Genomic DNA, 12,620 nt, shown 5'->3' with positions numbered 1-12,620 from the left:
AGGAACTGATGCCTGAAGGCTTTTCCTGCTCAAAAAACTTGGAGCCAAAACAGGTGGCATCAGGAGAACAGAGCCCTGATCAGCAAACAGGGAATGTCACCAGAGCTCTGCCCGTGTATTTCAATGGCTCTTGGGACCTTGGGCCTTATGTGACTCCAAGAATTATCCTCCTTACTGTCTCCTTTGAAGCAGAATCATCCCTCCTTATAATGATGCCTTTCATGGCTCTCTCCTTCAGCTGCAGGATGGAGAAAGCTCTGTGAAGTCTTGGATGAAGTGACCCTGATGGCCTGGTTTATCACTGGGGAAAAAATTTGCTTAATCTAAGAATTTATATCAGCATGTTGTGGCCATTGGAAGGGAAAATGGAATCCCACAGGAACAACACTCTCTTTCTGAACTGAAAGCACATTTTGATGTCACTCACACCAGCCATCCTCCTTACTTCCCCCTTGCATCGAGATTCTTTGGAAATGTATTTGTAGTTCCTTCCCTGACTTTTAACCCCCAAAGAACAGAGTAAGAATATGGAACTGTAACGGAACAATCTCCATGTCAGAACTCAGAATCTGTAGTGTTATTCTAGCAGGAAGCTGAGCTGGAGGGGCTCTTTGTACTCACTTTACTGGAGAAGGTGGGAGAGCATTCTATGTTTTGTTACAGATTTCTGCCCATTTATTTTCACATTACAAGTTCTGGAATGTGCCCCCTTGGATCAAGTGAGCTTTCCTGAAGGCAGGACCAGGGAAATGCCTCTTCCCTGGGAGCCACTGGCCCTCTGTTGGAGCCTTCAGCAAGCAGCAGAGGCAGCAGCTGTGCATCAGAGGAGGCAGGAAGGGGAAGCTGCCCTGGGTCCACTGTGGAACAACACAAACCCCATCAAACCCAGAAAGCCACAGGAAGTCTCAGGAGTGAGGAGCAACCACTGCTGGCAAGGCAATCCCTACCAAGGTGTATTGGTTTAAAAACAAACCAGTGGGAGATCACAAGTTAAAATTAATAAGAAAAAATTTTAAAAGAGTGAAATAATACAAGGAAAAGCACTGACAAAGTCAGATACAACTTGACACCCGGTTAGGGTGGTGGTGGTAGTCCAGCTGAAGTAGTTTAGTTGAAGCAGTGATCCTATGAAGGTCTGGGCTCCAGCTGAAGGTCCAGTGGTAGCTTTTGCCCTCTGGAAACTCAGCAGACAGGGCTCACTAGGCAGTTCCAAGGCCAGGTTATATCCAGGTGGGAACACTTGGCTCCTCCCTCCTGGGTGGAGCATCTCACAATAGGATGAGGTAAGTCCATGAGTCATGTGGTGGGTGCTTGATGGCCCATTGTCTGTTATCAGGGGTGGGTCATAGCAGGAGATAACAGCTAATGGCCCACAGCTGGTGGTAATAGAATACTTAAATGCATCTATACTGTAACCTAGGACACAAGGGCAGAAGTTTGATTGAAAGTGATTTGTTTCGTCTGCCTCTGTGCTGTTGTTGTTCATAGTTTTCTGATCTTGTGATCTAAGTTTTGCAATAAACTTTCCCTTTACATCTTGTGATTCTTGGATTACCTCTGGCGTTCCTACTGCAAGCAAAGGGTGAAACATTTCCTCCTCACTCTGGTGTTGTCAGGGTCTCATCCTGATGCCAAGGACAGGCAATCCCTTAGCAATCCCAACCTGACCTCTCACTGCTTCTATGATTGGTGCCTCAGAGAATCCCAGGCAGGTATAATTCTTGCTGCAGTTGGGCAGTGGGATGATGCTTACTGGGACAGGCCAGGCTGACAGCACCATCCGCACAGGGGCATATTCTGGACACAGAACTGGCTCCATTAGTGACTTTTATCGAGGAGAACCTGTGACAGGAACATGTCCCAGAGCTAATCCTCAGGGCTCATCCTATTTCCATGGACCTATATCACAACTGTGCCTCAAGCCAGCTGCGGTATTCAGGATACACTTGGTGGAAGAAACACTCTGAGTATCTTGGCAAAAATCACAACCAAGGGATTTTGATTTTTTTGGGGCAGAAAACAGTGAATGAAGGCAAGGTTCTTTTAAAAAAACACCCCGAACCATTAAAAAGCCCAGAAGCTGTTGCACAGAAGTAACTAAGCAGAGACAGGCTTAGTAATATTTTATGTAAACAAAAGAAGTAATGCACTATTGTATACGCAAACAATTTTATGTGGTTCTAAATGACAAATGTATCAATGCAAGAAAAGGACTTCACTGTGTTACAGACCGGTCAGTGAGGATGAACTGCCAACACAGATTTGCTGTCAGAACAGCGAGCTTCAGGATGCTCAAAGAACATGTTAAAAGTAGCACTGACAGTGTTACAGAGCTCACAGCAATCAGTGGCAGACTGGTTTCTTTCTAGCACACACTGGTCTTGAACCATTTTGGGTTTGTGGCTGCAAAGGCTTCAAATGGTGAGTGACTTTTTACGGTTCTGAGTGTGATATTTGCTCTATGTTGAGTCACATTATCTATGAATTCTGTTCTTTCTTGGGAAGTGGTCCAAGGGAATCTCATGGGGTTTAACAAGACCAAGTGCTGCTGCTGCGCCTGGGTCAAGACAACCCCTGGGATCAATCCAGACTGGGAATGAGCAGATGGAGCAGCCCTGGGAGAAGGACCTGGGGATGCTGGTGGGTGAGGGCTGGCCCTGCCCCGGCCATGTGCACTGGGACCCAGAACATCCCCTGTGCTAAGCTGCACCCAAAGCCCCGTGGGCAGCAGGGGAGGGGGTGATTCTGCCCCTCTGCCCTGCTGAGACCTCCTCTGCAGGGCTGCATCCAGCCCTGGAGCCCAGCACAGGAAGGACATGGAGCTGCTGGAGCCAGTCCAGAGCAGGGACACCAAGGGGATCAGAGAGATGGAGCAGCTCTGGTATGAGAAAAGGCTGAGAGAATTGGGATTGTTCAGCCTGGAGAAGAGAAGGCTTTGGGGTGACTTCATTGTGGTCTTCCATTGCCTAAAGGGAGCTTATAAAAAGGAGGGAGAGTGACTTTTCATATGAGCAGATAGTGACAGGACAAGAGTGAACAGTTTTGAACTAAAAGAGAAAATATTTAGAGCAGATAATAGGAAAAAGTTCTATACTCAGGGGGTGGTGAGAACCTGGCACAGGTTGCCCAGAGAAGCTGTGGATTCCCCATCCCTGGAAGTGTCCAAAGCCAGGTTGGATGGGGCTCTGAGCAACCTGGTCTGGTGGAAGGTGTTCCTGCCCATGGCAGAGGGATTGCAATTAGACAGGCTTTAAAGTCTATTCCAATCCAAACCATTTCATGATTCTGTGATCAGTGAGTGATAGAAGGCAATCAAAGATTATTTGGGGTAGCAGCAAGCAGGAGGCAGCACCACAGGATCCAACTCTGACTTTTCAAGTTCATCCCATGAGAGCATTTCTTTAAAATGCCATGCCTTTTCCTTAGAATGTTTGCATTTTTCTCCCTACATCATGGCAATATTTTAAAGTAATTTTTTTGTGATTCAGTTTGGAGGGTATTTTTGCCTTTAGCCTTCAAGAGAATGATTGTTTATCAATCTTCATTTTAGGAACTGTCTGGAGGCTCCTTAACGAAACACGTCAGGGGAAGTGAAGGTGAGTGTCTCAACTATAAGCATCTGGGGTTAATAACAATAGTAGTTTTGGAGGCTCAGATGATTCACAGCTGAGTATGTGACAGGGTTTCTCAGAGTTTTTTGCCAGGCTGTAGAATCTCCTGCTGCTGTCAGAATTACCTTCTGTACTCGTGGGTGAGCATAAAGAGAGCTCACTTGTGAATGCCCTGTGGTTAAAAGCCACAGTGCTGTTTTTGACCTCTGTGACAGGCAGGACTAAATGGCAGGAGCCGAAGCCACTCCTTCAGAGTGAGCAAATGCTGAATAGCCTGTTCTTAGAATACCAGCTGTGCACACACTCATGTTCTACTGTCTCCTCATATGTAAAACATGCTCTGTATCAAACAAGTACTGAGCCTCTTTGCTGCCCCAATTCTGGGGGGGGGGGGGTGGCTCTCATCCACTGCTCCTCTGGATTCATGTCATGCAAAACCTCTGGAAAAGTCTCTAGCTTGTGCACTCTGGACCAATCACCCCTTTCCTCTGCTAGGAATCCTCAGTTCCTTAAACTCCCTGAAGCTACCATGCCTTGCACCTTGTCACACACATTTTTTTGATTCTTCTTCACTCTTTCGTCTTTTTTTTTCTTCTGCAATGCCATCCTGGGAATGCTGGCCAGTCCAGTTCTCCCAGTGCACTGCTTAAATGAGCACCTTTTGCAGGCAAAGGCTAAAATCAGCTGCAATTCAAAATATATTTATGAAGTATAAAGTTTATATGGCTCTTTATAATCTGGAAATAAGAACACCTGGAGATGATTTTCAGCAACTCACCTCTGCTCAGAATCCTAGATAATGACAGTAATTGGAGACTGCAGTGAAAACATAAAGTGTAACACCCCCATTCTCTCACTTTTGTGTTTGAGGTTTCCTGCCCAGATAGAGAAGGACGCTTATTTTGGATAAACCATTGCTGACTTCTTCACTAGCCTTGCACAGAGCCCACATGATGACTTGGAGAGAGCTGTGTTTCTCAGGCCGTTTGAACATGCAACACAGCCCAGATCTGTTACATGTACAGCAGTTATTGTGCAAAATCACCAGATAAAATACGTAATATGTATGGCCCTGTCTTCCAAGCAATGCTTAAATTTCTACTGCACATTCATCCCCAAAACTGGCAAGCCAGCATCATCTGCCTTTGTGCTCTTCTAGGTAAAGCAAATCACTGGTCAGGTTTTCCAAAGAGGTTTAAGTAATCAACGTTTAAATACTTTATTTCACTCTCCTCCTCTATACAAAAGAAGAAAAGAAATAATATTAAATACATAAAATTAAAAAAACCCACAAGCAAAGCAAAACAAAGCAAAACAAAATTTAAAAACCCACAACACCAACAAAACAGCAACAACAAAAAAGAAACAAACAAAAAATCTCCCTGAAAAAAAACCAAAACAAACAAACAAACAACGACAACAAAAAAGATACAACAACAAAAAACTACCAAACCAGACAAAAATAAACAAAACCAAACCAGAGCCTTCTGCCTTTGTGTTAGTTCCTGGAATTTGCTGATGTCAGAGAATCCCAGCGAGATCTTGCAGGACCCGAGTTCCCCTTGAAACCGTGCCCATTTCCTGTTTCTCCGGAGTTGCGGAGTGACTGTCCTCGGCCCGAAGCCCCGCTCGGCGCTGAGCCCACACTCCGTGGCCATGCCCGGCGGGGGCAGCGCATTCCGGGGCCGGCAGCGGGCCCGGGAGCGGGGGAAGCGGCTGCGGGCGGTGCGGCTCCATCCCGGCAGGGCGGTCCCGGCCCCGTGAGCTCCGCGCTCGCGGGCAGCGGCTGCGCGCCCATGGGGAGCGGCGGCGAACGGGGAGGGTCCCGCGGCGCGGCCGACAGCAAAGGTGACGGGCGGGGGACATAGCGGGGCCGCGCTGGGGTGCGGGAACCGTGAGGGATCCGGGACACCCCTCCGGAGCGCGGGGCTGAGCCGCGGTGCCGCCCCCGGCCCCGGGATCACGCCGGGCTGGGAGCGCATCCCTGGGGATGAGGCGCCGGGAATGCGTCCCGGGAGGCGCCGCACCGCTTGAAAAGCCCCGCGCTGGCGGCGCAGTGACTGCCAGGAGAGGGGACACTCCCTTTGGAGCCTCCCCGGGGCATCTCGTCCCCCGCTACTGCCTGCACAGCTGGATACAGGGCAGTGGCAGATTGGTGTGTCCTTCCAAAGCCCTGGAAGGGAGAGGGGAAGAAAAGGAGACTCTGAAAAGCTGTGGCTGGGGGATAAGGCTGGATAAGGCTGGATATTTCTCAGGAGAAGTTTTAGGCTCCAGAACTGATCGCTTTTCTTTTTTCTCTTATCCATGCCATGTTTAGCCACCAGGTCAATATCAAACTTACTGTCCACCATAATTTTTTTCCATGCTCATTTCTTTCACTTTTGATAACTTCTGAGCGTGAGGAACCAGCTCGCTATTAGTTTAAGTTCTGGATGAGGTAATTAGAATATGCAGTAACTCAGAGTTCTTGTTAGCTGACTAGCCTTGTGAAGATAAGCTAAATGTCTCTGCTCCCAGCTTGCTCTCCACAGAGAGCTACATTTTTTTTTTTTTTTTTTTTTTGGAACAGCATCATAGGTCCTGGGCTCTACGCCACTGTCAATTGGGTTCTGATGTGTTGTTTTGTTTTTTGGTTTGGTTTGGTTTGTTTTTTAATTCCTGGCATTTATCTTTTCAGGTCTGTTCTCAAACATCTGGCTATGGCGAGCTGTCACTGGAGTCCTTACTGCTGCTGTCATTTTGATTTCATGTATTCAGTATGGTAAGTAAAGAATTTTAAAAGAAAATATAATTAGCAATAGAAGTTACCAGAGTTTTGGGTTCTATACACAGAGGGCAGTGAGGACCTGGCACAGGTTGCCCAGAGAAGCTGTGGCTGCCCCATCCCTGGAAGTGTCCAAGGCCAGGTTGGATGGGGCTCTGAGCAACCTGGGATAGTGGAAGGTGTCCCTGCCTATGGCAGGGGGCTGGACCAAGTTGATCTTTAAAGTTATTCTCAACCCAAGCCACTCTATGATTCTGTGTTGTTTTAAATTGTGGTCCAGTGCTGGAGAAATGACTCCATATGCTGCAGTGGGGTTAGAGAGGGCTCAGTTTAGTTTTAGTGTACTTTTGGTATCAAGTTTGTAATATCACTGTTTGTCTTAATCCAAGAATCCAAGAATCTTAATCCAAGAAAATTTTATTCAAGAAAATAAATAACAACAGGAAGATTGTCCTCCCAATCGGCAGTCCTTCAAAATGACACAGTAATAAACAAAGTTATAAGTTCAGCTGTGGGGAAACAACACGTGCAAAAACTGGAGTTGTTGGAAATTTTTAGGCTGTAGAAGAGTCTAATAAATTTTTTGGGGGAAAATTTATTGTCACCTTCTCAGATGCTTCTACCAACCTGTCCCTGGTCATGCCTTTAAATGTCAAGAGCCAGAAGGGTGCAGGATCCACAATATATCATTAGTTTACAATAATTATTTCTGCTGGGCAGAAGGACTAATGCTGTGGTTAGAGTGAAATTATTTTAGGCAATGCAGTCAGAAAGCAAACGAAAACTTTTTCCATCTGGAAGAAATGGGTAGACTGATTTTGTCTTTTCCCAGTAAACCCTTCTTCAACCAAAGACTTTGCTGTGTGTCCTCCCCTGGACCTGTGTCCATCAGGCTGGCTGTACTTCCAGAGGAAGTGCTACTACCTCTCAGAGAATGAAGCCGCCTGGAATTCCAGCCAGAGCTTCTGTTCTTCCCACAATGCTTCCCTCCTGGTGATTGAAAATCATCAGGAACTGGTAAGTGAACCACAGGGCGTCCTGTCTTCACCCCAGTTCTCTTCCAGGGAACTGTTTTTCCAGTCTCCCCAGCTGAACTGTTTCCTGGAAGCTAAAGTAAGACCACAGTGAGTCACAGCCATGCCTCTTCTCCCTGAGAACAGGAAACATCAGTTTTATTAGTTGATGTTTTAGAAAATGTCTGAGGGCTTATGTGAGTTAAATTTGGTGCTGCTCACAGCTATAAATACTCATGTTGAAGGCATCTATCAGGGTAAACACCATTGCATCTCATTTATCTTTAATTAAACAACTGTTTTCTCTTAGTGAGATAGGTTAATGACAAAGGAGTTGGTAAATATATTATTTGTGACCTTTGGAGTGAAAAGATATTTATCCAAAATGAAGCTTGGAGCATTTTTTTCTATATTATACCACAATATTAGGAAAGATTCCAGCCTGCACAAAGGCCTAGGAGAATAAATTCTTCTAGATTTGTCACAGACCTTGATAAGCAGATCTTGATCTTTTAAGATATCCCCTCTCTAGGTCAGTCAACCCTATCACAGTCACCAGTCTCCGTACATTTAGGTTTTAATATTGTTTCTTCTGGAGGACAGGCAAGATTGTTGTTTTCCTTTCGAGCCCTTGATCAAAGACTTTGTATTTTGATAGCTGGACTGAACATGCAGAACTTCTTTTCTCGTGTGGGTTTATTCCTACAGAGCTTTATGATGAAGATAACAAAGCAAGACCCATGGATTGGACTGTATAAAAGAAATGAAGAGTTCTTTTGGGTAAAAGGAAAAGCATTAGACCATGAACTGTAAGTTGATGTTGAAGGGTTTTGCTGGTGGTACTCGATTATAAGGGAGTAAGAAAAGATAACTAATACAGATATGGACAGTGACTTGTAGGAAATATCTGTAATTATGTGGAAGGTGTGACTATGGAGAAAGCATGGAGTGCAATAAAGATTTCACATGGCATTGTTAAAACTGTGGTAGATGAAAGTTACGGGATACATTTGTAATGCTCAGAAGCAACATGACACAGACTTATGGTAACAGAGTAGAGCAAAGTGAAAGCTAAACCAAGACAGCACCAAGATACCAAAGCAATGAGGGGAGAAAAGGAAGATTACAATAACACAAATTCATCATTATAGAATATATTTTGCAAAACTACAAACCTGCATGTAACCTGTGTGAGGTTTATGGCAAAGAGGTTTGGGAGACTGCTAAGGCGTGTTTTAATTTTTATAGAATGCTCCTCCAGAAGAGGCTGCTGGAGGGAAAGAAAGCTGTGAATTTATGTTGCATGAACCACTCTGTGGCCAGGACCCTGTGTTCTGTGCCACCAGTGCCAGGTGTGGGGCACCTTGTTCCTCTCTCTGACCCATCTTCTCAGAGACTGCTGTGGCTCATCCTGGAGCAGCTGCTGTCAGGAGTTATACCTGCTGTTAGGTAGAATTACTAGTGATAGGAATAAGCACTGAGATTTCACAAATCTGAAATTAACTTAAAAAGTAGAAAATTTAAATACCTGTAGTCTGTGACTTTACTGGTGATGTGTGACTATATTCACTTCATGCCCAGGCCCTGAGGGCTTGATCTGATAAATACATTTAATGTGAGATGTGAGGAGCACATAGGCGCCTCAAATTGAAAACTGCAGCCCTTCACACTTTTTTATCCCATCTGCAATACAAACATCCACTGATGCTTTCATTTTCAGTGATGAGGTTCTTCCCATTCTTAGACTTTTGCCTCAGTGTTTGGCTCAAACTGCCCCTCCTGTTTTTAGAGGGGCAAACACCTTGATGTCTAAACTCATGTGTTATCACGCTGGTGGGGATTTGTCCCTTGCCTTTGCCAGAGACCATTCCAGTTTGGTTGGCCTATCCACAAAACTTCATAGCAGTTTGTTTGAAAACAGAGTTGCTGAAGGAGTCCCTTACATCTTATTTAGGGACATCTGTAGTGTGGAAACTGGGGGTTGCTTCCTCTTTCCCCCCACCCCTTTAACCATGGTGCCTGTTGGGCTCTGAGGAAGAGAGAAATGAGACATATATTTGTTTTACAGCTTCTGCTGGAACCTTTTAGCTGTACAGGAAGATGTGGAAGTGCAAGGTGGTGGTGCCCATCTCAGTAGCACAGCATCCCTGAGAAGGGCAAACCTGAGTTTCAGTCTCTGCTCTAAGGGTGTTGTCATGGTTTAGAACTCTGGCCAAATGCCAGGCACCCAGGACATCTGCTCACTCTGCCACAGCTGGGCAGAGGAGAGGAAAAAATGTTAACACACAAAGCGGGTCATGAGTTGAGGTAAGGAACTGGGAGAAAAACCCTCCAAGGTTGACAAAACAAGCTCGCCTTAAAGTTACAAAGTGATTTATTACTAACAAAGTCAGAGGAAGCTAATGAGAAGTAAAATAAGCCCTTAAAACACCGTTTCTCGGCTCACTCCCCTCCCTCCATCCCACCAACAGTGCAGGGCGAGGCAGAATGTAGGGGTTTTAGGTCAGCCCATCACTGAGATCTTCTTCCCTTGCTTAGGGAGAGGAGTCCTTCCCTTGAGTTGCCATGGGGTCCTTCCCACAGGAAACACTTCTCTGCAGACTCCTCCGGTGTGGGTCCATCTCACGAGCAGCAGCAGCACACACACACACTGCTGCAATGTGAGTCCCTCCCACAGGCAGACACTCCTCCCAAACTGCTGTGCTGTGGGTCACTCATCCATGGGGTGCAATCCTCCAAGGCCAGGCTGTTCCATCTCGGTAGCAAAGCCCTCTCTCCACTGGGACTCCCACTGGATCACAGCCTCCTCCAGGCATCCACCCACTCCAGCATGGGCATCTCCTGCATGGGCTGTGAGTGAATCTCTGCATCCCCTATGGACCCCATGGGCTGTGAGTGAATCTCTGCATCCCCTATGGACCCCATGGGCTGTGAGTGAATCTCTGCATCCCCTATGGACCCCATGGGCTGCAGGGGCACAGCTGCTCCACCATGGTCATCCCCACAGCCTGCAGAGAAGTCTCAGCTCTGGCTCCTGGAACATCTCCTGTCCCTCCTTCTCCACTGACCTTGGTGTGTCCATGTTTCCTTCACATGTTCTCACCTCCACCTCCTTCTCTGGCTGAAAAGAAGTGTATGCTTGCATTTTGATTTCTTCTTAAATAGGTTATCACAGAGGCTTAACCAACCTCTCCGCTTGGCCAGCAGCATGCCCATCATCTTCAGAGCCATCAGGAATTGGCTCTGCTGGACGTGGTGAAAGCTTCCAGAAGCTTCTCACAGGAGCCATCTTTGTGGCCCTCCCTCTACCAAAAACTGGGCCAAGCAAAACCAACACAGGTGTACTTCACATTAAGCCACCACTAGATAAGATGCAGCAGTACTACAAGTCTTGTATTTTGTATTCTGGGCACGAGGTCCCATTAAAGACAATCTCCATGGTGGTGTCTTCAAGGCACAAGCCATTATTCCTCTGTAGTGCCTTACCTGAGATAAATCAGGCTTTATTCAAGGAGAACATGAGATGCCCACAGCTGCCTTTTCTCTATTGCAATATTTGATTGTGGGTGTCCAAGTAATTGTGTCTTTCCTTCTCCTTGACAGGTTTGAAGTAAAAGGCTCTGGAAATTGTGCTTATCTGGAGTCCAAAGGAGTCTCAGCCTCGGGGTGTTATTTAACGAGGAAGTGGGTCTGTAGCTTGAATACCAACTCAGCACAATAAAGGTGGGTGAAGCCACCACCCCTGACACTCAGAGCTCTGATATGATGCCTACACAGGCTGTGTCTATGTTTTGGGACCTGGAAATGTGTCCCAGCTGCTACCTGGAGATGAATGACTTTTCTGGTAGCCAGAATTCTCCACCCATGAAGGAAGCCTCTGGTTTTTAAAGATACCACTTTAAAAGGCTCTCTTCACCATCTTGTTCAGTCATTTCCTTGCCCCATTTTTCCGCCTAATGCCCAGCCTGTAGTTTATTTCTGTTTTGCCATCAGTATTTCTTCCATTTATTCATCTCTTGTAGGAGCAGCTTCTCTTTCTTTTCCTTTTTGGTGTGCAGTAGGAAGTTTTTGTTGTGCTTTTCCTTTCACCAGGCTCTGTGTGCAGCGATGGGTGGTGAAGTGGGTCTGTCTGGAGGACTGCTGGTGCATCTCAGATACAGGGTAGTGCAGAAAGAAGCACTGTTGTTTTAGACAGGATCATAGCAGATTTCTCTCTCCCTATTTGACAGGATGCACCTTGCACTGTACTCCATCTTTTGTTAATGGTTTTTTACATCAATCTTGTTAAATCCTAGTGATAACACTGTCAACCTAATTTATGTAGCTGCACTGCACCTGAAGTTATTCTCACAGCACTTTCTTTAGCCAAAAAAAGGTCACAATAGATAGGAATATTTATGTACCTGAGCATCTGCGCTGGTGGAGGGAGAAGAGTTGGAACTGGAAGAGTGATTAGTGAAGCTGCAGGCATTAATGTGTAAAGGTAGAAATAGTCCTCAGTGCGAGTAGGCACAATATCAGGAGAAGGGAATGAATTAACAGCAAGGGGCATTTCTTTGTTTTCCTCCTGGCCTGTGCCTGTCAGAATGTGAAGCTTCTGAGCAAGGGGAGCATTTCCAGATGGACAATCAGTGTTTCCTTCTGTGGGTATCATTTTCAGCAGCAACCCTCAATACTGTTGAATTGCTGGGAGCCTGAACAGCATTAGGACACAATCCCTCCGATTATCTGAGTTCCACTCATGACTAGCAGGTTATCCAAAGATAAAAAATGTCATTTGTCCCAGAGGAAGCAAAGCAGTTTATTTTCCTGGAAGGAATATACCTCTTAAGTTTCTGGAGATGGAAGAATCAGTTCACCTTCATGATTTTCTGTGGCAGTAGGACTTAACTGTAGCAGGACCATGCACATGAATATTGTCAGCAACTTGTGACTTTCAGATGTTTATTTAAATGTAACCACTAATTTTGCTGGATTACACTTTTCTGAATTGCTTGTATTCTTTATAGGCACAGTAAAAGGACTCTACAGTATGAAAAGCCTAATTATGTATTAATTTATATGTTGGGAAGAAGGTGTTATTCTGCTATGTTTTTAAATTAACCTAGTTCTGAAGGATATGGTATGTGCAATAGTCCTGAAAAGATACTCAATAAATATCTTTACAGAGCTTCTGAACTGCAGTGGGTTTTGTCTAAATACTGTGCCATTAAAAGTATTTTTCATCTCAGG

The 12,620-nt window shown here is 45.6% G+C and overlaps 1 protein-coding gene across 2 annotated transcripts; it reads left to right on the top strand.

Moving 5' to 3' along the window:
* The first annotated feature begins 5,032 nt into the window (after positions 1-5,032).
* LOC146442938 (C-type lectin domain family 2 member L-like) lies at positions 5,033-12,566 on the top strand. 2 transcript variants are annotated; one of them, XR_014849508.1, is made up of 6 exons: positions 5,033-5,459; positions 6,289-6,372; positions 7,208-7,392; positions 8,097-8,197; positions 9,927-10,460; positions 10,992-11,142. XR_014849508.1 is itself a non-coding variant. In XM_085049790.1 (5 exons), the coding sequence occupies exons 1-5, from the start codon at positions 5,408-5,410 to the stop codon at positions 11,107-11,109; spliced, it is 540 nt and encodes a 179-aa protein (XP_084905916.1). In that variant the 5' UTR covers positions 5,067-5,407; the 3' UTR covers positions 11,110-12,566. The 2 variants fall into 2 exon arrangements, 1 of the variants encoding a protein (XP_084905916.1); XM_085049790.1 differs by lacking the exon at positions 9,927-10,460 and having other exon boundaries at positions 5,067-5,459; positions 10,992-12,566.
* The last annotated feature ends 54 nt before the right edge of the window (positions 12,567-12,620 follow it).

This window comes from Lichenostomus cassidix, chromosome 1Ab, assembly GCF_008360975.1.
Source record: "Lichenostomus cassidix isolate B80296 chromosome 1Ab, HeHo_3.0, whole genome shotgun sequence".
NCBI classification, from domain to species: Eukaryota; Metazoa; Chordata; class Aves; order Passeriformes; family Meliphagidae; genus Lichenostomus; species Lichenostomus cassidix.
The sequence above is the reverse complement of the archived record's forward strand: the minus strand, read 5'-3'. Positions and strand labels throughout refer to the sequence as shown.

Excerpts from the sequence above, each read along its gene's own strand:
- LOC146442938 (XM_085049790.1), top strand. The coding sequence starts at position 5,408 with ATGGGGAGCGGCGGCGAACGGGGAGGGTCCCGCGGCGCGGCCGACAGC. Across the intron at positions 7,393-8,096 it reads TTGAAAATCATCAGGAACTG|AGCTTTATGATGAAGATAAC; the intron begins GTAAGTGAACCA and ends TTATTCCTACAG. Across the intron at positions 8,198-10,991 it reads AAAGCATTAGACCATGAACT|GTTTGAAGTAAAAGGCTCTG; the intron begins GTAAGTTGATGT and ends TCTCCTTGACAG.